This window comes from Phyllobates terribilis, unplaced genomic scaffold (genome assembly GCF_046119375.1).
Source record: "Phyllobates terribilis strain yellow unplaced genomic scaffold, ASM4611937v1 Scaffold_9__5_contigs__length_417890890, whole genome shotgun sequence".
NCBI lineage: Eukaryota > Metazoa > Chordata > Amphibia > Anura > Dendrobatidae > Phyllobates > Phyllobates terribilis.
In genome coordinates this window covers 89,819,422-89,845,437 of record NW_027362769.1, presented here as the reverse complement: position 1 = coordinate 89,845,437, position 26,016 = coordinate 89,819,422, and the positions used below count along the sequence as shown (strand labels likewise).

At 48.6% G+C, this 26,016-nt stretch overlaps 1 protein-coding gene across 1 annotated transcript in view; it reads right to left on the bottom strand.

Annotated features, from left to right (window-relative positions):
* Window positions 1-26,016, bottom strand: part of MCM3AP (minichromosome maintenance complex component 3 associated protein) — a 76,859-nt gene that overhangs the window by 36,400 nt on the left and 14,443 nt on the right. The window contains exons 17-25 of the mRNA XM_073646766.1: window positions 25,257-25,409; window positions 24,981-25,175; window positions 24,709-24,777; window positions 16,821-16,949; window positions 16,593-16,740; window positions 9,083-9,320; window positions 6,461-6,558; window positions 3,485-3,875; window positions 3,076-3,327 (exon numbers count right to left, since the gene is read on the bottom strand). Of these exons, the coding sequence (XP_073502867.1) occupies window positions 3,076-3,327; window positions 3,485-3,875; window positions 6,461-6,558; window positions 9,083-9,320; window positions 16,593-16,740; window positions 16,821-16,949; window positions 24,709-24,777; window positions 24,981-25,175; window positions 25,257-25,409 (1,673 nt within the window). The remainder of the gene's footprint in view (window positions 1-3,075; window positions 3,328-3,484; window positions 3,876-6,460; window positions 6,559-9,082; window positions 9,321-16,592; window positions 16,741-16,820; window positions 16,950-24,708; window positions 24,778-24,980; window positions 25,176-25,256; window positions 25,410-26,016) is intronic.

Below are 26,016 nucleotides of genomic sequence, written 5' to 3'. Positions count from 1 at the left end.
CCATGATAGCATTGGCAGCCCAAACTGAAGCGAACGCGGGAGCCAGGGAGGCCCCTTTGGCCTCGAAAATTGAACGAGCCATGCATTCTACCTGCCGGTCTGCTGCGTCCCTGAGGGTTGAGCCATCAGGCAGTGAAAGGAGTGACTGTGCTGCTAGCCTAGAGACTGGGGGATCCACTTCGGGTGGATCTGTCCTTCCTTGGTGGTCTCTTGTGGGAAGGGGTACCACGCCTCCAGATATTTGCGATTGGTAAACTTCTTCTCAGGCTGTGAGAACTGCTTTTTAAGGATCGACTTAAACTCTAGGTGGTCAAAGAAGACCTTAGGCGGCTTCAGAACTCCTTCAAAGGAAATCTTGTATTGTGGTGCCTCCGGGGGCGGATCAGATATGTCCAGCACCCGATGGATGGACGAGATTACGTCCTCAACTAGCGCTGTATAGCTAGGGGGGATTGGGGTCATGGACCCTTCAGTTTCCTTGTCTATGTCGGAATCACAGATGCCTTCCGAATCCTGTGTATCGCTAAGGCGTCTCCTGCTGGGTGAAGAGGGGCGGTGGCCTTCACTGGTCGGGGATCGCTGCGGGGAACTGTATTGTCTGTCCCTGGTAGGAGACGGTCTAGGTGAACTGGAACTACGGTGTCTCTCCCTAGAAGGGGATGACCGTGTGCTATGGGATGACGCAGATGAACGTGACCTGTGGGTCCGCTTGCATCCTGACCTAGACGTGGATGTGCCCGGGTCGACATGTCCCTCAGTCGAGCTTTCCCTTTGCTGAAGAGCGTTCATAGCTGAGGCATAACTCTGCAGAGCTTGAAGTAATGTGGAGGTTAGGTTATCTATAGACTGCGTCATAGATTGCGACATCTGAGTGACCCATTCCGGCATGGCATTAGACACCGAAGCATTGGCAGGGGCTTCTTGGGGCCCTGGCACAGTAGTCTGGATGCAGTCCTGGCAATGCGGGTACGTACTGCCACTGGGGAGAGTATTGCTGTAGGCTGTACAGAGTGCATAATAGGAGTCCTGCCTGGTTCTCTTGGACCTAGAGCCCGCCATAGTGCGCTGGGATGGCTATGCAGAGGAGCCTATAAGGATAATGGAGTCACAGCTGAGGTAGAACTCCAGCTGTGATTTTATACCTCCAGTGTGCCCCTAGGTCCAGCGCCGAAGATCCACAGTCCTGTGCCTCCCCGGAGACTGGCGGGCCTGGTCTGTGTCTGCCGACCAGTAGTTGCAGGGTTAATTTCCTTGTCCTGCAGCATTTAATGGCCGCCGGAGTAAAGTTTAAGGAAGAAGGGGGGCGGAAAGCTGAAAAGGGCAGCAGTTCTGTGTAAAATCGCGCCCTTTCAGTCTGGATTCGCCCCCTCTATGACACTGCAGTGTGTCATATTTGTCATCCGGGGGGCGGGCAGGAGGTGGCGGCTTCGGCTAGGCCGAAGCCGCAGTCTATATTAGATGCCTGATTCCCAAAGGGGCTCCAGGCCGGCGCGGAAGTCCGGGAGGGGGCCGGATCTGAACCGGACCCCCCCGGATTTAAAGACAGGATAGCGGTGGGGGTATAAGCGGAAGGGGGGCCCTGAGAAGAGTCCCCCTGAGGCACCATAGAGCTGGTGCTGCCGCAGAGACAGGGTGCAGGGAGGCCTGTGTCTGTTTTGTGCCATGCCTGCCTGCACTCCCCCCAGCCCCGACAGGAGCCCGCAGCAGGGCTGGGGTCCCTGGATTCAGCTACAGTGTGCTGGCTACTGGGAGCTGCAGAGTGCTGCCTGTACAGGCCCTACCTGAGGCGTTTCAACCTAATGCCCCCAGAGGGGGATTAGGGAGGGTGCTGCTGTCACCATCAGGGGGCTTTATCCTCGCCTCGACCTCAACCCAAAAAACAAAAAAAAAAGGGAAGGAGGGGGGTCTCGACTTCGAACCAGCAGCCGAGGGGCTGGGGAAGGAGCGACATGGGGAATAGCCATCTCGACTTCAACTGTGCACCCCATAATAGGGGGCAGAGGAAGGAGTCATGCCGGGAGTCTCGTAGGAGACCCACTTTTCTTCATCTGTAATCCCGTCGGAGAAACGGAGTAAAAGTTTTAGGTGTGCCTCCTATGCGACACTAAGCAAAAACTGGAGAAGGCTGAGGCCGTCCAGGGATGTATACTGCAGAGGAGGAGCCACGCTTAATCTTTTTCAGATTATGCATAGTGTCGCCTCCTAGTGGACAGCAGCATAACACCCAAGGTCCTGTGTCCCCCAATGAGGCGACAGAGTAATTGCTTATTTTTACGAGCACTATCGTGACAATACCAATCTATGAAGATAGAAATAACAATTTAATCTCTGCTCCCCTCCCCCCCCCCCCCAAAAGCATGACTGACATCTGCAGCATGTACTGAGCGGTGTGACATCTCAGCAGCAGCAGGGAGGAGGGATACTGAGGAGCTGTCAGGCTGGGTGGGCAGAGAGTAAGTTTATTCTTATAAAAAGGATTACACAACCATTCTGACATGAAGTACACCAATTTCATCTAGTCTTAAATATTTATTTAGTAACGCATGCAGTTTGCATTGTTAAATCTGGTGACAGATCTGCTTTAAATAATTTTTGCTTAGGGGTAAAAAAAAAGATTAAATACATTTCTGCCCATCACAACCTGTAGGAAGAGAATTGTAGACTACTTTCCCTTACAAAACATTTTTTGGAGTGTGTGATTTTAGCTTGCTACCCACAAAGAAAAGTAATATCTTGCAGCTCCTGTATTCAGGTTCATGTGAACACTAGTAGTATCATGTGAGCTGTCAGGTGGCACATCACCGTAGCCCAGCATAGAAAATGACATGTTATTGGTCACATTCTGCATGACCCCCCTTCTTTATGGTCAAACATCTGCAGACATAAGCTGGTTTTCATATAGATTATTAATAAAAGGAAAGGGGGCTTGTGTTTCTGTTGTTCCATCTCTTCCTACCATGTTAATCCTATATTTGCAAAAATCCATATAAAAAAATCTAACTTAAGAGATTTAAGATGATTGAATATTTTACATAATGCAACAAACTTCTCTTATGTAGAACATAACAAGTTTACCTTTGGATTCAGGAATTAAAGGGGGGTCCCAGGCTCTCAATTTGTGGTTGATGCAAAGAGCAATAATCTCATCCCATGGAACATCTTGCACAGATGGTGTGATGCCAGCAATGCATTCCTGTGCAAACCAGTGTTTCTTTATGCGACCCAGAAGGAGCTGAACTTCAGAGAACAACAAGGGAAGACCTGCTGGTGACCGTGTGATCTGTGACACGTAGTCCATAATCATGGAGCAAACTGGGCCCAAAGGAGCTGCCAGGAAGAGATGACAGTAATATTTCAGACAAAATCAATTGCACAAATGATTACAGAAGTACATTAAATTAGTGCAAAGTTGCAATCCTTGTTTGCTTCAACACCAGCCACGCCATTTCTATCGCTATAATTATTTATGTATATTCTTGCTCACCTCCGTTTGGAGGTTTGTCCATTTGAGGAAGCTGGAAAGAAAGTACAGCCTTCTTTAGCCAGGAAAGATGGCTGGGACTGTTCCAGTCTGTAGGCGGCATTAGAGAGCTGCCACCAGGAGACGCAAACTCAGTTACGGGCCAGGAGAGCTCGGCGAGTTGCTCTGAAGAAACTGCCTCTGCTAGAAACGCAATGGTATCATTGTACAAGTCAATGATGGCAGCGGGATCTTGTGAGGGAAGACTAGATTTCTTCCTTTCCATCTGATCGAGATAAAAGGTATTGCTGAATCCACTGCATACACCGTCCTCTATGTATTGTCGGAAAGGGAGGCTGCGAAGTTCCAAGGAGTGTGGGCAATGGGTCAGCAAAAACTGTACGGCAGAGGAGACCTGAGAAAAGGGAACACAAAGCCAAGCAAATAGTCAATAGATTAATACAGAATGATTTTCAAGTTTGCAATTATTTTCTAAAACTTTACATAAAATTACAAAATTATTTTCACTTAAAGGGGTTGTCCAGACCATGTATGACCCCAGAGAGGGAGTGTAACACCCTTTTTCACACACCCGGCAATCACGATACAGTAAATATAAAGATTGTGACATTGGACTCCATGACACCTAAGGGATTGAATGAGAAATTAAGCTTCTCTTCTTTCATTTAGAATTTACTTCCCAGTTTCTGCTCTGGTACCTTATTATTTTGATTTTAATTTGTCCTTTTTTGTTTGTTCATATTAGTCATCTATGCTCCTTAGGTAAATATGTTGCCCTCGGTTGGGATATAGATCCTTGTGGAATCTATCTGACTTCTGTGAACATCTTCAAGTCCTAAAAGATTACAACGACTGATGTAACCCAACATGAAGAAGAATGTCCACCATAACGGCGCATTAAGATGTGGAGTGTATATATGTGGGATTGTTTGGTATTGGACTTTACAGTGTAACCACATATTGTTTTGTGTACATGCAAAGTGGTAGTGTGGTACATGGGGGGGTGGGGGAGGAGAGAGGGGGGGGGATTTATTATGGGGTGTTTGAGGTTAATGGGTTAAGATATATATGTGTGTATACACACACATATATATACATGGGTGTATGTATAGGTGTATCTTTTGAATTTTGAATACTTATTCTTTGTCATTCTAGTAAATACAACCTTTCATCCCTCATGCAGTAAGGGGAGAGGGGTAATTGATCGATTTGGTAGTGCTACAGCTGATTTTTCTAAAAACAGATTAATGGGATATATCTTTAATGATGATCACTATAGTGAAGATGTAGTGGATCTCGGCTGGTATTACTCACTACCTCATTGATCTATACAAAGAGAAATCCTGTTTCCTTTTCTTTCCCCCTCTCCTCCCCTCTTTCTTTCGATCTTTCTCTTCCTCCTCCCCTCTCTTCCCCCTATTCTATTATAAACTCCATTTGACCCTCTTCCCCTTTCTCTCTATCCCCCCTCTCTACATCCGGTACCTTGTTTTTAGTCACGTTGGTGGCCGGCGTGTTGTAAGCAGGGGGGTGTAAGTTGCGCTGTGTGTTAGACCTCAGTGTACAGGCACGGGATGTGCGCGCGCGTGCCTCAGTGCTCTGGCGCGGGTGCGCGCTGTCCGGGTCTCGCGCTCGCACAATGGGTCATGTGATGTGCACTCCCTGACCTGTGTGCGGCGCCGCGGTGACCCGGATGCTGGGCTCTGTTCGCTGGGGGGGCTGGGACGCGTGCGCTGAGACATCTTGCGTGGCAATCACTGATGGCAGCTGTGGATGTTATTTATAGGGAGCTATACCACTATGCATGCATTAGGCTATCTTATCTCCCTTGAAAAAGGTGCCTGCTGGCACCGAAACGTGCGTTGGGACAGGACAAGACCTTTGGTGTGGAAGAGAGGTATATACTGCACAGTATTTATAATTAACTGATTACTTTATACCTACAGTTTGAATTTTGTTTATTACATTAAAGGAGAGGATATTTATGGATAGTGTGGTCTCTTGATGAGATTATTCATGTGGCCCTATACAACTATGAGGACCTTGGTGCTGGCTAATTCATTTTACATAACTTAACTATATATCTACATTGATGTTCACTGGGCAGCAAGACCAAGGTTTTTCAGGGTGCTTTGGGTATAAAAAATCTCCTCCTTTCTCCTCTCTTACTATGATGTTATAACAATGTATCACCTATTAGTCTTCCAATAAGCCTTTCTCTGTGAGCCTTACTGATACTTCTGTATTACTTGTAATTTTCCCTTATTTGTGCCTATGCTACTGAGCAGGGCTCTATAATATGTCTTTTAAATGGTTGTTTAAGATTCAATAAAATTCATGTTTTATTTAAATTGGGGTCTTTGACCTCCTATGACTCTTAGTAGCTCTTTGTAGGTGTTAAGTATTTTGAGTTGGAGGGGTCAGTTATGTATTGGCCTGTCAGGAAAATTTCTTTTCTTGTTGTTAAAATATAAAGATTGTTTTATGTGGGGTTTTTTTTGTGTTTTAATTGGTCCCATTTAGGGGTACAAATGCTTTTTTTTTTTAATGGGATGTAAAAAAAGGTTTCTGGTGGATTTGAACCTGCAATCACTGAATTGCAGGTACTATCATTTTAGCAATTGCTTAAAAAAAAAAAAATTGGGACAAAGGCAACTAATATTTGAGAATAAAAAAAATGAAAATTTTGCCGCCTCCACATTACTCCATGGAGTTTATTCATTGATATGGCTGCAGCAATTTCATTCCGTCAACAATGCGTGACCACTGCAACCAATCCTTAACCTCAGCAGTCTTGTGTCATCTACCAAGGCATGACCACTGAAGGCAATGATTTGGAGGTTTGTGGCAGACGTAGAGACCTCCAGTAGGCTCAGGAAACCACAATAACCCAATGGCACTTTACGATTGTGTCACAGCATGTCTAATATGCTATACATGAAATGTATTGATATACTTATTTAATACTACAAATCTTACCATGTTTGTTCCTCTCATGTCATTCACACCATCAGGTAAGGCGAAAACCTTATAATCTGATATTAGTCCACATGACACCAAGTCTGAAATATTAAGTTCTGAAATAAAACAAAAGACATGACTGTGATAATAAGGTCCTATAAATGTCTACACTGTGTTCCAAATTATTATGCAAATAATATTTTCTCAGATTTTCCCAAATTACCTATATGAATTGCAGTCATTGTAATTTTCCAGTCAAATAACTATTAGAGTACAATTGAAAGGTTTTTGTACAAACTGCCTATGATAACAGTATATTTTTAAAAAAATAAAAAACTCAAACTGCACTCAAAATGCATGTTCCAAATTATTATGCACAGCAGAGTTTTCTACCTTTTCATTTTAATAAAGAACATAAAAATGTTCATTTTTGAAATTATAAGCATTAGCAGGTTATTACAAACTGAAATCAACCAGTTTTCAACTCAAAACTTTATTCTAGGTGATGTTACATTTGCACATAGGACCGCTTGTTCGAAAGGAGCTTCTGAACTCTCTCGTCCATTGAATTTGTCAGGTTTTGGATGGTTTCGGCTTCAATTGTTTTGCATGAGGACAGAATACCCTCCCAGAGCTGTTGCTTAGATGTGAACTGCCTCCCGCCATCATAGACACTCCTTTTGATGATGCTCCAGAGGTTCTCAATGGGGTTGAGGTCAGGGGAGCATGGGTGCCACACCATAAGTTTGTCCCCATTTATGCCCACAGCAGCCAGAGATACAGATGTGTTATGTGCAGCATGAGACGGGGCATTATCATGCATGAAAATGATCTTGCTGCGGAATGCACGGTTCTTCTTCTTGAACCATGGCAGAAAATGCCGATGGAGAAACTCAACATGAACTCTATAATGTATGTTGAGTTTCTCCATCGGCATTTCCTGCCATGGTTCAAGAAGAAGAACCGTGCATTCCGCAGCAAGATCATTTTCATGCATGATAATGCCCCGTCTCATGCTGCACATAACACATCTGCATCTCTGGCTGCTGTGGGCATAAAAGGGGACAAACTTATGGTGTGGCCCCCATGCTCCCCTGACCTCAACCCCATTGAGAACCTCTGGAACATCATCAAAAGGAGTGTCTATGATGGCGGGAGGCAGTTCACATCTAAGCAACAGCTCTGGGAGGGTATTCTGTCCTCATGCAAAACAATTGAAGCAGAAACCATCCAAAACCTGACAAATTCAATGGACGAGAGAGTTCAGAAGCTCCTTTCGAACAAGTGGTCCTATGTGCAAATGTAACATCACCTAGAATAAAGTTTTGAGTTGAAAACTGTTTGATTTCAGTTTATAATAACCTGCTAATGCTTATAATTTCAAAAATGACCATTTTTTTGTTCTTTATTAAAATGAAAAGGTTGAAAACTCTGCTGTGCATAATAATTTGGAACATGCATTTTGAGTGCAGTTTGAGTTTTTTTTTTTTTTTAAATATACTGTTATCATAGGCAGTTTGTACAAAAACCTTTCAATTGTACTCTAATAGTTATTTGACTGGAAAATTACAATGACTGCAATTCATATAGGTAATTTGGGAAAATCGGAGAAAATATTATTTGCATAATAATTTGGAACACAGTGTATTTATGAACAATAATGTAGAAAGCAGGCAAACAAAAAGGTCTACAAATGAGTTCCACATTAGTCATAAGAATAAGCTGTCATGTGGGTACATTACAGTTCTAGCTTTATGTGCAGGCACTCTCTCATTTTCAGTTGCCTCTTAGCTAGTGAAGAGAGACTAGCAGCTATGATATCTCATATACAGCACATAAAGACATGAGGGGTTCCTGCTTTCCTTTCTGTGGCAGTCAGACAAAGTAGCAGCAGTATGGAGAAACTTATACCGCAGTATCGAGCAGTGTGAAATTCTAGGTTTAGGTACAGTATACCACTTATCAGAAAGCAGCAACATCGTCTGTCCGTGTCTCTCTCTGCCTGTTCTCTGATTATGCCCTCCTCTCCATAGACTTCCATAGACAGCTATAATCTGATACTTCAGTGAGCAGCCTTGTCAGTATTATTTTGAAAAGGACAGATTTTAGCCATTTTTCAGACTGTATGATGAGAGGAGGAGGGAGAAAGGAGAAGGGAGGGAAGGAGGAGGAGAAAAAGGAGAAGTGGCTCATAAGTGGAGAAAGAAACATAATTTTTTTCCTAAGATTGTAAAAAAAAAAAAAAGTTGCCCAAAAACATTCGCACAACCCTGGTCCAGTGATCATGTCAGTAGTCCGTTGCTGCTGGACTAAAGAGTCGTGAACTTTCTACTACCTGCGAGATCCCTGGTGCCTCTTCTGATTAGTAAACTGCAGTGACGTCATGTGTGGCAAAGTAATGAAGTTGCAAAAGCCTGCTAATCAAAAAAGGCCCCAGGAGTGTCGCATGTAGTAGATTTGCAGTGCTCTGGTCCGGCGGCTACAAACCTTACACGTGGCCACTGTAGCAGGATCCTGCAAATTTATTTGCTCAACTCTAATTAAAGTTTCTTAAATTTGTCTATACTATTTATATATGCAAAGTTTGCTGAAAGTGGCTATTCAAACTCATCAATATGATTCATACTGGTCTAGACTTACCTTTTTCTATTATTGTCTCTGGATCTGTGTAAGTTGAAGGTACCAGAACTGCAAGAGTTGGGGAAGGCTTAAAGGGTTTAGCTTGAAGTAGCTGCTTCAGCTGCAGTAGAGCTGCGATCCGATATACATCTGCATCTGACTGCACTGGTAACAGGAGAACTATACCACTTGTTCCCAGAAACTGCTTTTGGATTTCAACCTGCTCCAACTCATTCTCAGTCAGAGGGCCATGTACCGCCTTCAGAAGAAAAACATACTAAGAGATGCATGTATTAAAAAGTAAAGCCATGAAAAATTACTTTGGAAACTATGAAGATTTTACATTTCTTAAAAAAGGTTTTCTGGGAAGGATTAAAAATAAATTCCTAAATGCTGTACATATAATTAGCAAATTACACTTGGATTGTCATTATAGTACATTAAATTGACTTATCTAGTTACACTGACAGAAACCTGTCCTACAATAAAAACAGAAGAGGTGACTGAGTATGTGCTACACCACCTCACTTCATGTGTAGGGAGATGTGCTCACAGAGGACATTTGGTTGTAATACTAGAGATACCAGGGGTGCTGAGGTATAAGGTATAAGAGGCTACTCACACTGCTGCCCACCCTATCTGATCTAATACTGGAGATACCAGGGTTAATGAGGTAAGAAGAGGCTGCTCACACTGCTGTGCACCCTGTCTATCTGATCTAATACTGGAGATAAACAGGGTTAATGAGGTAAGAAAAGGATGCTCACACTGCTGTCCACCATGCCTATCTGATCTAATACTGGAGGTATAAGAGGCTACTCACACTGCTGCCCATCCTATCTGATCTAATACTGGAGATATCAGGGGTAATGAAGTAAGAAGAGACGGCTCACACTGCTGTCCACCGTGTCTATCTGATCTAATACTGGAGATACCGGGGATGATGAGGTAAGAAGAGGCTGCTCACACTGCTGTCCACCCTGTCTATCTGATCAAATACTGGAGATTCCATGAGTGCTGAAATATGAAGAGGCTGCTCACACTGCTGTTCAACCTATCTGATCTAATACTGGAGATACCAGGAGTGCTGAAGTAAGAAGAGGCTTCTCACACTGCGGTCCACCATCTTTACCTCCTATAACCAGTATTAGGTCAGAATATTCAATGGGAGCACATCCTTCTAAATATGAAAAAGGGGGAGAGATTCCTACTGCACATGCTCACACGCACCAGTACTATTAACCGGTTTCCATCATTATAACACAATGGCAAATATTTTAATGTACTGTAGTTATTACCTCACGTCCCTAGACAACAAGAGAGGGATTTTTGGGTACTCACCGTAAAATCTCTTTCTTGGAGCCTTCATTGGGGGACACAGGACCATGGGTGTATGCTGCTGTCGCTAGGAGGTTGACACTATGCAAAAAAAAAAGGAAAATAGCTCCTCCTCCGCAGTATGCACCCGCCTACAGGCACCAAGCTCACCAGTTAGTGGCTAGAGCAGTAGGAGAAGCACAATAAGAACCAACTATGTAATGCCCAATGGGGCAAAACCGTGAAAAACTAAATGAGATGCCCAACAGGACATAGGTCCAAACACAGGGAGGGTGCTGTGTCCCCCAATGAAGGCTCAAAGAAAGAGATTTTACGGTGAGTACCCAAAAATCCCTTTCTTTCTTTATCGCTTCATTGGGGGACACAGGACCATGGGACGTCCCAAAGCAGTCCCTTGGGTGGGAGAACAGAAGATAGTCACAGACTAGGTCAGATTTCGGCAACTGCTGCCTGCAGGACCTTCCGTCCAAGACTGGCATCAGCCGAAGAATACGTGTGGACCTTGTAAAACCTTGAAAAGGTGTGAAGAGAAGACCACGTTGCGGCCTTGCAGATTTGAGAGGCCTAAGCCTGATGGCGAACCGCCCAAGAGGCCCCCAACCGCCCTGGTGGAGTGAGCCCTTACTCCGGGAGGGGGAGGTTTGCCCGAGATGGAATGTGCCTCCAAGATGGTCGAACGTATCCAACGGGCGATGGTTGACTTGGAAGCAGGGAGACCCTTGCGAGGCCCCTCAGGGATGACAAAAAGGGCATCCGAGCGCCAAAGGGAGGCCGTTCTGGAAAGGTACACACGTACAGCTCTGACCAGGTCCAGTTTGTGTAGAGACTTCTCCCGTGGATGCACTGGAGCAGGGCAAAAGGAAGGCAAAACGATGTCCTCATTAATTTGAAAAGCGGAAACCACTTTTGGCAAAAAGGAAGGCACCGGCCTGAGCACTACCTTGTCTTGATGGAATACCAGAAAAGGCGACCGACAAGAGAGGGCTGCTAGTTCTGCGACCCTTCTAATAGAGGTAACAGCCACCAGAAAAGCCACCTTCCAGGAAAGGAGAGAGGCTGGAATGTCCTGAATGGGTTCAAAAGGAGGCTGTTGTAGGACGCTTAGGACCATATTAAGGAACCATGGTTCCACTGGAGGGCGATAGGGGGGCGCCATGTGGGCCACCCCTTGTAGAAAGGTCCTGACCTAAGGACGGCTAGCTAAGTTACGTTGGAATAGAATGGACAAGGCCGAAACTTGGCCTTTGAGAGTGCTGAGAGATAGTCCCGCCTCTAGGCCAGACTGAAGAAAAGCCAAAATGACTGGCAAAGAAAAGGACATAAGAGTCAGTTGATTTTGTTCGCAGTTACGAAAAAAGGCTCTCCAAGTTCTGTGGTATATGCGCGAGGTAGCGGGTTTTCTGGCGTTAATTAGGGTCTGAATGACATTGTCAGTAAAGCCCGCCGTCTTCAACACCGCGGCCTCAACGGCCATGCCATTAAATTCAGAGAACGAGAACTCTGATGAAGAAAAGGACCCTGAGAGGAGGTCCGGACGGTCTGGTAGTCTCCAGGGGGAGTCGACAAGCAGATTTACCAGATCTGTGTACCAGAGGCGTCTGGGCCAATCTGGGGCTACTAGGAGAACTGGTACTCCCTCTGTCTTGACCTTTTTGATGACTCGAGGGATCAAAGGTAGAGGTGGAAAAAGATAGGGCAGTTGAAACTGTGACCATGATATGACTAGCGCGTCCTGAGCGACTGCTACTGGATCGCGGGACCGAGCTACAAAGGACAGGACCTTGTGGTTTAACCGGGACGCCATGAGGTCGACGTCCGGTGTGCCCCACCGCAAGCAGATTTGGTGAAACACCTCAGGATGGAGAGACCATTCTCCTGAGGCGAGGCCCTGCCGACTGAGGAAGTCGGCCGCCCAATTGTCGACCCCTGGAATGTGGACTGCTGAGATTGCCGGGACCGTTTTCTCGGCCCAAAGAAGCACTCTTGCCACCTCTTTTAAAACGGGCTTGCTGCGCGTTCCTCCCTGATGGTTTATGTATGGCACGGCCGTGGCATTGTCCGATTGTACCCGGACTGGGGACCCTGCCAGGATCTTCTGCCAGTGGCGTAACGCCAGGTAAATCGCCCTTATCTCCAGAATGTTGATGGGAAGGGAGGCATCATGGGGACTCCACAGGCTCTGGACCGTGTCTTGTAGGAAAACTGCCCCCCAACCGATGAGACTGGCGTCGGTGGTGACCACCTGCCAGTGAAGTGGAAGGAATGATCTCCCAGGTCTGAAGGAAGAAGGGCGGGATCACCAGGTTAGCGACCGTCTTACTTGACGAGGTAACTTGATGCGTCGATCTAGAGATGACGGATTCTTGTCCCAAGCTGAGAGAAGGGCTAGTTGAAGAGACCGGGTATGGAACTGGGCAAACGGAACTGCCTCCATGGCCGCTACCATCTTTCCCAGGACACTCATGCATAGGCGAAGGGAGTGTGGACCTGGGTCGGAGAGGATGTGGATTGCTTGTCGTAGGGAGTTTATCTTTTCCCTCGGAAGGAGGACCCGGGCACGGGTCGTGTCGAACTGCATCCCTAGGAAGGTTAGGCGTTGGCATGGGACCAGGGAGGATTTGTCCGTGTTGATTAGCCAGCCTAACCAGGAGAGAGTGTTCAAGGTGATCTGGAGGCTGTGGAGACAGTCCTTGAATGTGGGGCCTTTGATTAACAGGTCGTCGAGGTAGGGGATGATTACAATTCCCCTTGTTCGAAGAATGGTCATAACTGTCGCCATCATCTTCGTGAAAACCCTCGGGGCTGTGGCGAGGCCGAAGGGGAGGGCAGTGAACTGGTAATGTGCGTTCTTGAAGGAAAAGCGTAGGAACTTCTGATGTGACGCGCAGATTGGGATGTGAAGGTATGCATCCTGAATGTCCACTGAACATAGATATTCCCCGGCCTCCATTGAGGCGATTACCGACCTGAGGGACTCCATCCTGAACTGTCGGATGCGTACATGTCGGTTTAGCTGTTTGAGGTCCAGAATCGGACGTAGTGAGCCGTCCTTTTTTGGACGACGAAGAGATTTGAGTAAAAACCGGAAAACCTTTCCTGAACGGGAACCGGGACTATGACTCCTGAGCGTAGAAGGGAGGTGATGGCTTGGAGGAAACCAGGAAGAAGATGGTTGGTGGGGGGCGGGACCTGAGAAAGCGTGATCGTGGGCTGGAATCAAACTCGATTTTGTAGCCGGAAGTCACAATTTCTTTTACCCAGGCATCTTCTATTGCCGGGAGCCAAGAATCTGAACAGAAGGAGACGGCCGCCCACCCTGGGAGAAGTCCCAGGTGGGAGTGACCCGTCATGTTGAGGAAAACCTGTTGGATCGTGATCGTGATCCAGAGGACTTGGGAGGAGCGACTCTTTGGGCGCCGGTTAGGCGTGGGCCTAAAGGAAGGTCTACGACTGTCCCGCTGTGCTGGAGTATGGTCCAGTTGGGAGGAGGGGTTCGGTTGAGCGAACTGACGAAAGGACCGGAATTGAAGGGGGCGTCTCCTAGGAAAAGGGCGTTTGGGTCTGGGCTGGGGGAGAGAGGTGCTCTTACCCCCAGTAGCATCGGAGATGATCTGATCTAGCTTGGATCCAAACAGCCTGGAACCTTGAAAAGGAAGATTAGTTAGAGATCTTTTGGAAGCCGGGTCGGCGTTCCAGGCTTTAAGCCAAAGAATTCTACGTAAGGCAACGAGATTACTGGAAACCCGGGCTGAGCATGCAGCGGAGTCGAGGGACGCCGTAAGTAGATATTTTCCAGAATGGCCGATCTGATCAGCTAAGTCGGCCAGATCGTCCGGGGAGGCGCCTGCTAGGATGCCCTGTCTGAGCTGTTTGGCCCATGCGGACACTGCTTTTGATACCCAAGTTGAGGCGAAGGAAGGGCAGAAGGAGGTGCCCGCAGCCTCAAACGCTGACTTGGTGAGGGCCTCAACCTGTCTATCCGTGGTATCCTTAAGGGAGGAACGATCCGGAAGAGACAGTACCGTCTTGGCGGAAAGGCGAGAGACGGGAGGATCCACAGATGGGGACTCCGTCCATTTGTTGACAAGGTCATGGTTAAAGGGGTATAGGATGTTTAACTGTTTCTTTCCTGTAAAGCGCTTTTCTGGATGCTCCCACTGCTTTTGAAAAACGCTGTCAAATTCTGCTTGGTTAGAAAAAGTGCGTGCAGGACGCTTAATCTTTTTGAAGGAAACTGAGTAGTCCCGGGAAGGGCTCTCGTCTTCTGTAACATGCAGAGTCTGATTGACAGCCGTTATAAGGCTCTCTATCATGTCCTGGACCTTGGAATACTGGTCTGCATCGGAACCAGAGTCTGAATCTGAAGCACAGTTAGATCCGGGGCGACCTCCGGGGAAGAGGTGTGAGATGCAGGGAGCATCTTGGAGTCTGGAGAGCTGGAGGATGAGCTTGCGTAGGTCCGTTTCTGAGAACGTGCCGTCAGTCTGCCCCTGTGAGGAAGGGGCAGGGGTGCCTGCGAATCGTCTGTGGGGACATTCGGAGCGCTGGTGGCCGTGGATAACGTAGGCAAACGTTCTGGCAAGCGTTCTAAGACCTGCACCAGAGATTGAGAAACCTTGGTGAGGTCAGAGACAGACTGTGACATAGCAACAGCCCACTCCAGAGGGGAGGAGGTTACCACGTCCTGAGCGGCGGGGGGATCTTGGGGTGCCAGCATGGCGGGAGGTTTGCAGGTCGAGCAGAAGGCCGTAGTGAGACCCGCGGGCCACTTAGTACCGCAAAGAGCACAGGCGTAGTATGTGACGATGTGAGAGGGACGGACTGAGGGCTCCCTGGGTTTGGGCATATGTGCCTGACCAGGGATACTGCAGAGGGGAGCGCTGTGAGCAGGGGAGTCGGTGTCAGGACAGAGCCTACCCGATCCTGTAGAGAAGCGGTCCCGTGTCCCCCTGAAGGCTCCGAAGGTGAGGCTGGCGCGGGTCAATAGGTGCCGACGGAGCGGGGAGCTGCGTGCGGCAGAGATGGCGTCGGTGCAGAGGACGCAGAGTTGATGACGGAGCGTGACGAGGCTCCGATAGGTAGATGGGGGGGGGGGCGGGCTTGGGAGGCCTGCCGTGATAGGTCCGCAGAAGGCACGAGGGCGTGACGGAAGAGTCACTATGCTCCTCGGCCCTGGTTGGTCAAAAAGGAGGGGGCGTATAGGCATCGGAGCGGGACCGCCCACCGGACACACCCCCCCTCCCGACGGAGAAAAGAATGGCAGATTTGCCGCGCATTATGAAGGAGAAGGAGGAAGTGGCCCAGGGAAGCGCTGTTAAGCGCCATGTTTGGTGAGAGGGGAGGGGGGAGGGCGGCAGGTAACGCCGGGGGAGTGGGACCTGCAGCTAGAAGACAGGGAAGTACCTGTCTTAGCGGGTCCGGGAACCGTCCCTTCCTTTCTCCTTCTGAGGATAGTCTCATGATGCCTTCCTGGCTAGGGGGGGGATCCTGGCTTTTCCTCCTTCCCGCACTGTCCGGTCCTGGACAGTGCAGGAGACGGTGTCAACCCCAGAAAACTGGGGGAAGGTCACCCGCAGGGACCACCGTCTCCCTCCCAGGCCGCTCTGAGGAGGGGGCTGGGGTGGGGAACAGGCTAGGACTGGCCACCGAGATCACCCTGAGACACCCTAAGGTGACAGGGGATAAGTCCTGCCCAGTGGGTCCGAGATTGGGCAATGTGAGGGTAGCCACATTGCTCTCTCAGTCGCTAGTGGGTTAACAGGGGACGCAATGTATTCTGTTAGCCTGAAGAGCAGTATCTGAAAAAGAAAAAAAGAAAGGTTAATAAACACAACAGGGTTGGATCTGTAAAGATCCAGGTCTACCTCCTACAGACACTAAGCTTAAACTGGAGAGCTTGGTGCCTGTAGGTGGGTGCATACTGCGGAGGAGGAGTTATTTCTTTTTTTGGTTAGTGTCAACCTCCTAGCGACAGCAGCATACACCCATGGTCCTGTGTCCCCCAACGAAGCGATAAAGAAAGTGGGGCTTGCTAATTTAAGTTGGTGCTTAGGAATTTATTTATCATTTTTTTTATTATTATTATTCACGGAGAAACCCAATTTTGAATCACTGACCCTAATTAATATTATTTTTTTTTTCAGATTTCCTGGGCAATTCCAATATACATCTGATGCCCATCTGACGGCCTCACCTTTACACAAACATTCACTCGAACTGGGCATCCTCCTTGAGACTCTAAGGAGCTGTACAGTGCAAGTGTCTGAACTTGCTGCTTGTGTTCATCCTCAGGCCTGACACCTGCAAAACTGAACTTGGCCTTTAACCACTCTGACAGAGCGCTGCAATACAGAGAATGAACTGTATTAATAAGAGTGTTTTGTCAGCTATTATTTGGTGTATAACGCAACTATTTACTTACTTTGTAGGATCATCATGACCATTAACTTCAGGGAGGGCAATAACAACTTTCCAAAAGATGCATTGCTTCCATGTGGGAAGGTGCTCCACAATCAGAGATGGAAGCTCCAGGGGTGTCCACGCAGCATCGCTGTATGGCAAGAACAGATCCATTTATAAATTAAAAAAGGCATACAATATAATAATTTCATATAGAAGCTGGCGTTTCCATTGACTACAGAATAAGCTGTCATGTGTGAGAAATAATAAAATTTCTGGTCATTATCTCACTTGGATTCTGAATTTTTCACCAACAAAGCTTAGAATTGTTGTATAGAGAGGAACACGTTGAAGCCTCTCTAGGGAATGGGCAGTTACCTACAAGGTAACTGTTTCCAATGGTCAAAATATACCCTTTATGCCCATTCTACACCATTTTTGTAGTCAACTATTTAGAAATAAAACTTTGCTTTTATTATTGACTAAAACAATTATTAGAAATTTAATCAATGGTGCAGTGCACACTATCCTGTCCAGGATGCAAGCACTGAGACATTCAGCATATGCTTAAAGGGGTTTTCCCATAAACAAGAGTTCATTTTAATTACTAGATCTTGGAATAATAATAACTTCCACAATTGAATATGTTTAAATATAATGTTCCTGTGCTGAGATAATCTTATAAATGTGCCCCTGCTGTGTCCTGTGTAATGGCTGCGTCTGACCGTACAGGAACATGGTCTGATCATACCACATCTCCTGGGCAGGGGGAAAGCAAAAGAGTATACAGACATTACAGCACGGGATTTACTTAATTTTTATATCCCTTTATTTTTCTTTTGCGGATATCAGGGGAAAAATATAAAAAAAAATAGGAAATACATGTCTAGTTTTCATATTGTTCTTTTTTTTACAACCATAAAGGTTCACTAAAAAATATTCAAAACTATATTTCCTTTGCCTTAGAAATTATTTTTAGATATTGGACATCTTTTGTTTCGACAGAAGCGAGCTAGAAACAACAATTCTATTTTTTTTTTTTTTTTTACACTTACCGTTTTTATTAATTAACTTTTTCAGTTATTTCACACACCACACTCCCCAAAAGGTCTTAACCCCCTTAATGCTTTATGACACACTATTATATCATGAAGCGTATCAGGGTGTTTGGAATGGGCTCAGGAGCAGAGTCCACTCCACACAATGCAGATGCCGGCTATATTACATGGCTGGCATCTGCCTTTGACAGCAGCAATCAGCACTACCGCCGACTGCAACTGTTAACTTCTTAAATGCCGCTGTCAATCACTGAAAGCGCCATTTAAGCTCCCGGCCAAGGCGTTTGTACGGGAGCCAATAAGTTCCCCTGTGGTCTGTTTACATGGACCAACTGGTGGCATTAAACGAACGCCATTTGGTAAAAATGTACCAATCGTTTAATAGCCTGTTTAATCAGACAGATCGCGGTGAATGGTGCGCATTGAACAGTGTGTAATAGATTGAATTGCTTTTTCTCATTTTTTTGCTTTCTAAGGTGTAGTGCCGGCGTCCCTGCCCTCTGCTAGGCAGGGACGCTGTTCCCCTCACCGCTCTGCTCCGTGCCCGGCGTCCCTCTCCCGCTCTGCCGGCAGCGCGCGCTCCTTCCCGGCCACTGTGCTTAGGGCGCGCGCGCGCGCCCGCCCTCCCTCCCTCTTAAAGGGGCCGCGCGCGCCGTCCTAAGGAGTCCCCGGCCAATGGCCGGAGGACTTTACCATATATAAGGCACCTCCTCCAAAATGGAGGTGCCCGAGCAATGTTGTTGCACCGTTCTACTCTGCTTCAGCCCTCAGGTCCCGTTGCCAGTTACCTGCCAGATTCCTGCCAGCTTGCTGTCCTAATCCTGCCTGATTTCCTGTTACCTGCCTGCCTGCCTGAGGTCCGACGGTCTGCCTTACAACTCCGGTCAGTCTGTCTAAGGACCAACTTGCCCGCTCACCTGGGAGCGCACATCAGCTACCTGCCTGCTTGCCTGAGGTCCGACGGTCTGCCTTACAACTCCGGTCAGTCTGTCTATGGACCAGCTTGCCCGCTCACCTGGGAGCGCTTCTCCGCTACCTGCCTGCTTGCCTGCCCGGAGGCTCCGCTGTCACGTGCTGTGACCACCAGCTATTCCAGAGACTCTTGCCCGCTCACCTGGGAGCGCTTCTCCGCTACCTGCCTGCTTGCCTACCTGGAGGCTCCGCCGTCACGTGCTGTGACCACCTGCTATTCCAGAGACTCTCGCTTGCTCACCTGGGAGCACACATCCTCCATCTGCCTTGCTAGCCTACCTGGAGGTTCAGCCATCACAGGTCGTACCTACCCTTTACCTAGAGACTGCCCCGGTCACTTGCCGTGACCTCCAGCCCGTTCTTCCAGAGACTGCCCCGGTCACTTGCCGTGACCTCCAGCCCGTTCTTCCAGAGACTGCCCTGATCACTTGCCGTGACCTCCTGCCCGTACACCCAGAGACTGTCCCGGTCACCTGCTGTGACTGCCTGCCTGGTCGCCACCCGCTCCCTTACAAGGACCGCTCCCTTGTATAGTAGCCCAGAGGTTCCGCCTCCCAGACCCGTTACAGTTTGCTCGGGCCATGGAACCCGGTGGCACCCAAGCTCCCTCGCTCTCGGACCTGTGTCATGAACTGTCCCGTCAAAGGTCCCAACAGGAGTCCATCCTGGGTCACCTGCGGAATGTCAATACTCGCCTGGACACTCTGACTGTTCCACCAACAACCTCCGCCAGTGCCATGTCTCGCAATCCGGCAGCTCCGCTGTCCACTAACACCATGATATCCTACCCCGGACCTCGGCTTTCTGCACCTCCTCGCTTCGGAGGCGACTCAGCCCAGGCTCGGGGCTTCATAAATCAGTGCACCCTGCACTTTGAACTATTGTCCCACCAGTTTAACTCCGACCGAGCCAAAATTGCATTCATCATGTCCCATCTCACCGGGGAGGCCCTGGCCTGGCTAAATCCTCTATGGGAGAGAGGAGACCCCCTGGTGTCCAATTTGCCTGCTTTTCTCACGGCTTTCCGGAAAGTCTTCGACGAACCCGGACGGAAGACCTCATCCGCATCATCGTTGCTACGCCTCCGTCAGGAAAGTCTCACCGTGGGCCAATATGCCATACGGTTCCGTACCCTTGCCTCGGAGCTGGCCTGGGATAACGACGCTCTGGTTTCCGTCTTCTGGGAGGGTCTGTCCGGCCGTATTAAAGATGAACTTGCCGATCGGGACATTCCTACCACTCTCGATGACTTAATAACTCTTGCCACCCGGATTGACCTACGGTTCCAGGAGCGTGCCAGAGAGGTCACCCGTGAGAGGAGGTTACCACGTCTAGCTCCTACTTTTCAGAAACCCGTCACTCCTTCTGTCTCTAACCAGGTACACCCTCCTGAGCCTATGCAGGTCGACCAGACCAAGATGGTCAAGACCCGTCAGGACTTACGCCGTGCCGAGGGGACCTGCTTCTACTGTGGCAGTAAGGAGCACCGGATCCGTGCCTGCCCGGAGAGGTCGGGAAACGCCTGTGTCTAGGTTCGCTCAGAGAGGTCCACCTAGACAAGAATAAATCCTCTCCATCCCTGCTGTTGTCAGTTTCAATCGTCTACGGGGAGAACCGTTATTTCGAACTAGCCCAACTGGACTCTGGAGCAGCCGGGAATCTTATTTCACAGTCCCTGGTAGAGAAATACCGCATCCCCACCAAACCTCTGGCTGTACCCTTGTCTGTTGCTGCCGTGGATGGGGGGCTCTTACCACACCCCATCCAACTCATCACCGAATCCATTACTCTGCAGGTGGGAATGCTGCATTCTGAAAGTATCTCCTTCCATGTTCTGCCTGGACTCTCTCACGCCCTCTTGCTAGGCCTACCTTGGCTCCAGAAACATGCACCCGTTCTTGACTGGCAGACCGGAGAAGTCCTTCGCTGGGGACAGGGCTGCCATAAGACCTGTCTGGTTCCCGTTCATCCCGTCCGTCCTTCTCCTACCCCAGCTAATCTACCTGGACTTCCGATTCCTTATTGGTCTTATGCTGATGTCTTTAATAAAAAGGAGGCAGAGACACTACCCCCTCATAGACCATACGACTGCCCTATCGACCTGTTACCTGGTACTTCTCCTCCCCGTGGGCGTATTTATCCATTATCCGCTGCTGAGACCCGGTCGATGTCCGAATATATTGAGGAGAATCTGGCCAGGGGATTCATCCGGAAATCTACCTCCCCGGCGGGAGCAGGCTTCTTTTTCGTCAAAAAGAAGGACGGCTCTCTCCGTCCCTGTATAGACTATAGAGGCCTTAACCAGATCACGGTGAAGAATAAGTACCCCCTTCCGCTCATTCCGGAGTTATTTGATCGTCTGAGGGGGGCTAGAATCTTCACCAAACTGGACCTCCGTGGGGCGTACAACCTGGTTCGTATCAGTCAGGGGGATGAATGGAAGACGGCATTCAACACCCGGGACGGCCACTATGAATATCTGGTAATGCCCTTTGGCCTCTGTAACGCTCCTGCCGTCTTTCAAGAGTTGGTCAATGACATCTTCCGGGACCTTCTCTACTCCTGCGTAGTGGTGTACCTGGACGACATCTTGGTCTTCTCTCCGGATCTCCAGACTCACCGGAGGGATGTTCGTCAGATCCTGCTCAGGCAGAACCATCTCTACGCTAAATATGAGAAGTGCCTCTTTGAGTAGACCTCGCTTCCGTTTCTGGGCTACATTATCTCTCAGACCGGCCTACAAATGGATCCTGAGAAACTGTCTGCCATCGAGAAATGGCCCCGACCAGAGGGGTTGAAGGCTATTCAACGGTTCCTGGGCTTCGCCAACTATTACCGCCTCTTCATCCCACACTTCTCTTCCCGGACTGCCCCAATTTCCGCGCTCACCCGTAAGGGTACTAATCCCAAAGAGTGGCCGCCCGAAGCAGAGGAGGCCTTTCTTTCCCTAAAACAGGCCTTCTCTTCCGCCCCGGTGCTGCATCGCCCGGACGGCAACAAGCAGTTCTTCCTGGAAGTTGACGCCTCCTCCTCTGGAGCCGGAGCGGTACTTACTCAAAAATCATCTTCCGGGAGAATGGTAACTTGTGGCTTCTTCTCCAAACTCTTCTCCTCTTCTGAGCGCAACTATTCCATAGGAGACCGAGAGTTATTGGCCATCAAGCTGGCGTTGGAGGAGTGGCGTTACCTACTCGAGGGGGCTCTTCATCCGGTAATAATTTACACTGACCACAAGAACTTGGCTTACCTCCAGCATGCCCAGAGACTTAACCCGCGCCAAGCCCGGTGGTCCTTGTTTTTTGCTCGCTTTGATTTTGTTCTTCATTTTCGCCCGGCTGACAAAAACGTCAAAGCAGACGCCTTGTCCCGATCCTTTCTGGTGTCCGATCTCGAGGAAGAACCTAAACATATCATCGATCCCGCCAGAGTAATGCAGGTGGCTCCCGTGAGTCTAAATCGTCTCCCTCCCGGTAAGACGTTTGTTTCAGTACCTGATCGGGAGAAGATCCTACACTGGGGCCATTCGTCTAAACTAGCTGGCCACGCCGGTCAGAAAAAGACCCTCCAGCTTATTGCCCGGCACTATTGGTGGCCTACCCTGCACAAGGACATAATAGACTTTGTTTCTGCCTGTGTGTCCTGCGCCCGCAACAAAGTCCCGAGACATCTGCCAGCCGGACGCCTCCTTCCGCTTCCTGTACCTGCTGCCCCCTGGCAGCATATAGCAATGGACTTTATAACTGATCTCCCCGTCTCTGCCGGTTGTACGGTCATTTGGGTGGTCGCTGACCGCTTTTCCAAGATGGCTCACTTTATTCCCCTGCCAGGCCTTCCGTCTGCACCCGAGCTGGCTAAAGACTTTATCCGCCACATCTTTCGTCTTCATGGCCTGCCCCTCCACATCGTGTCGGATCATGGGGTACAGTTCACCTCACGTTTCTGGAGAGCCACTTGTAAACTACTAGACGTCACCCTGGACTTCTCTTCCGCTTACCACCCACAGTCCAATGGTCAAGTGGAGCGGATCAATCAGAACCTGACCAGTTACCTCCGGCACTTCGTTAATGCCCACCATTCTGACTGGGTGGATCTCCTACCATGGGCCGAGTTCTCTTATAATAATCACGAGAGCGAATCCTCCTCCAAATCCCCGTTTTTTGTAGTCTTTGGTCAGCATCCTCGGATTCCTTTTCCTGTCTCCACCTCTGTGGACAACCCGGCTGCGGAATCTCTCGTTAGCAAATTTTCCTCCATATGGGAGAGTACCCGGTCCGCACTCCTTCTGTCATCCGAGCGTATGAAAAGACACGCTGACAAAAAACGCCTGGATCCTCCACAATTTCGTCCAGGAGATAAAGTCTGGCTCTCATCTAAATATGTTCGACTCAAGATACCTTCTTACAAGTTAGGGCCTCGGTTCATCGGTCCTCTGGAGGTCTTCAGTCAGATCAACCCGGTGGCCTATAAATTGAAACTCCCGGCCAACTTACGGATCCCTAACTCCTTCCATGTATCTCTCCTCAAACCCGTGGTACTTAACTCTTTTTCCAAGTCTACAGGTACGCCTCCTGCTCCGGTTTCTGCTGAAGACGAGTTTGAGGTAGAGAACATTCTTGCCACCAAAAGGGTAAGAGGAAAGACCTTTTTTCTGGTAGATTGGAAGGGGTTTGGTCCTGAGGAGAGAACGTGGGAGCCCCGGGAGAAATGCCCCTCTCATCCTAGCTAAATTTCTATCTGGCCTAAAAAAGGGGGGGCCTAAAGGGGGGGGTACTGTAGTGCCGGCGTCCCTGCCCTCTGCTAGGCAGGGACGCTGTTCCCCTCACCGCTCTGCTCCGTGCCCGGCGTCCCTCTCCCGCTCTGCCGGCAGCGCGCACGCGCGCGCCCGCCCTCCCTCCCTCTTAAAGGGGCCGCGCGCGCCGTCCTAAGGAGTCCCCGGCCAATGGCCGGAGGACTTTACCATATATAAGGCACCTCCTCCAAAATGGAGGTGCCCGAGCAATGTTGTTGCACCGTTCTACTCTGCTTCAGCCCTCAGGTCCCGTTGCCAGTTACCTGCCAGATTCCTGCCAGCTTGCTGTCCTAATCCTGCCTGATTTCCTGTTACCTGCCTGCCTGCCTGAGGTCCGACGGTCTGCCTTACAACTCCGGTCAGTCTGTCTAAGGACCAACTTGCCCGCTCACCTGGGAGCGCACATCAGCTACCTGCCTGCTTGCCTGAGGTCCGACGGTCTGCCTTACAACTCCGGTCAGTCTGTTTATGGACCAGCTTGCCAGCTCACCTGGGAGCGCTTCTCCGCTACCTGACTGCTTGCCTGCCCGGAGGCTCCGCTGTCACGTGCTGTGACCACCAGCTATTCCAGAGACTCTTGCCCGCTCACCTGGGAGCGCTTCTCCGCTACCTGCCTGCTTGCCTACCTGGAGGCTCCGCCGTCACGTGCTGTGACCACCTGCTATTCCAGAGACTCTCGCTTGCTCACCTGGGAGCACACATCCTCCATCTGCCTTGCTAGCCTACCTGGAGGTTCAGCCATCACAGGTCGTACCTACCCTTTACCTAGAGACTGCCCCGGTCACTTGCCGTGACCTCCAGCCCGTTCTTCCAGAGACTGCCCCGGTCACTTGCCGTGACCTCCTGCCCGTACACCCAGAGACTGTCCCGGTCACCTGCTGTGACTGCCTGCCTGGTCGCCACCCGCTCCCTTACAAGGACCGCTCCCTTGTATAGTAGCCCAGAGGTTCCGCCTCCCAGACCCGTTACATAAGGAAATGTAATTTTTTTTTTCAAGAAGGTACATTATTAAAAAGTTTCTCATCACACGGTACACAATTCTTTTAATTGAAACAACAGTTACTCTTAGTAATTTAAAGTTATATACAAACCATTGTAGCTCTTGTAAATAGTGCTGAACCTTCATTTGGTGAAATATCTGTTCCCTGACTTGTTGACACCTGGAGTGTGGAAGTAAATTCAATAGTTTTATAAAGTGTAAGATTTAGAGATATACAATAAATGAACTATCTGTATATACTGTAGATGAATGAATAACAAGAAGGAGTTTTCTACAATTTCACTGATCATTATGCAACAAAGTCTAAGGGTGGGTTTGATTTTGTTTGTTGTTTTTTTTGCACTAAAAGACCAATGAGCCCACCTTGTAAAGGAAACACTTAATCTTCCAGAATGCCCCAAGTTAACAATTCCTTTAGACAAGTTCTGTACATCGTGGGTATCCGCACTGGGAATCAAAGCTTTCAGTTTACCATCACAGCCCACAGAACCGGGTGCTGCTGGAAAGGCGCGCATTTGTCGTCTCAATTTCTTACGTGCAGCTAAAACTTCCCGCCATCTGAAAACACAGGACAATATTACTACTGAGATATTACAGGAAAAGTTTGCAAATTAGCTTTGCAAATGAAAAACACCCAACCTCTGAATATATTTGCTGCAACATTGCATCTCATGAAGGGTTTCTCTGGCTGTATGGAAGATCTCCTCATCCACAAATCGCCTAACATGCTGGTCACAGACAAGCTTAGAGCAGCGTAAAATGCGCTCGTTGTGGTCAAGCTGCACGGCTTTCCTGAAACAAAGAAATCATAATCAAAGAGGGAAGATTTAGATTGTCCGATCCTGCTGATAATGGTTATCTTGGCTAATAATATTGTGTATAGGGCCTTAAAGGGGTTGTCTAAAGAATCTTCAAGAGTGCACCGTTCCTGCTTTGCCAGGAGCAGCACACTCCTGAAGACTGATAAGTTTGGAGCACGGTCACGCTGCTGGTCTGATTTGTGCCATCTTCTAGGGTGGAAGTAGAGGCAGCTTTAACTCTGCAGTATAGAAGCGCAGGGGGACAGGGGCTGGTTAGATCCAGAGACCTCGGCAGCTTCAGAGCAGCTCTTGCAAGCTGTAAAGCATAGAGCTAGCTTATGCCACGCGTTCTTTGCCTAGGTAACCGGCCACTCTAAAATTGCAAGGTGGCTGGTAACCTATGCAACGAGCTGTATACTATACAATTAAAAAGCCCTTTGTTCTTTAGAATGGAGTGGATTTTTAATGAGGGGTAAATTGCAGAGTTGTTTGTTTTTATTTAAAGCAATTATGCTAATTTATGAGCATAAGACAACCCCTTTAAATAATATAAACTAAAGATAAAAATAAAGGAACCTTTAAGCAGATAAAATATCCCA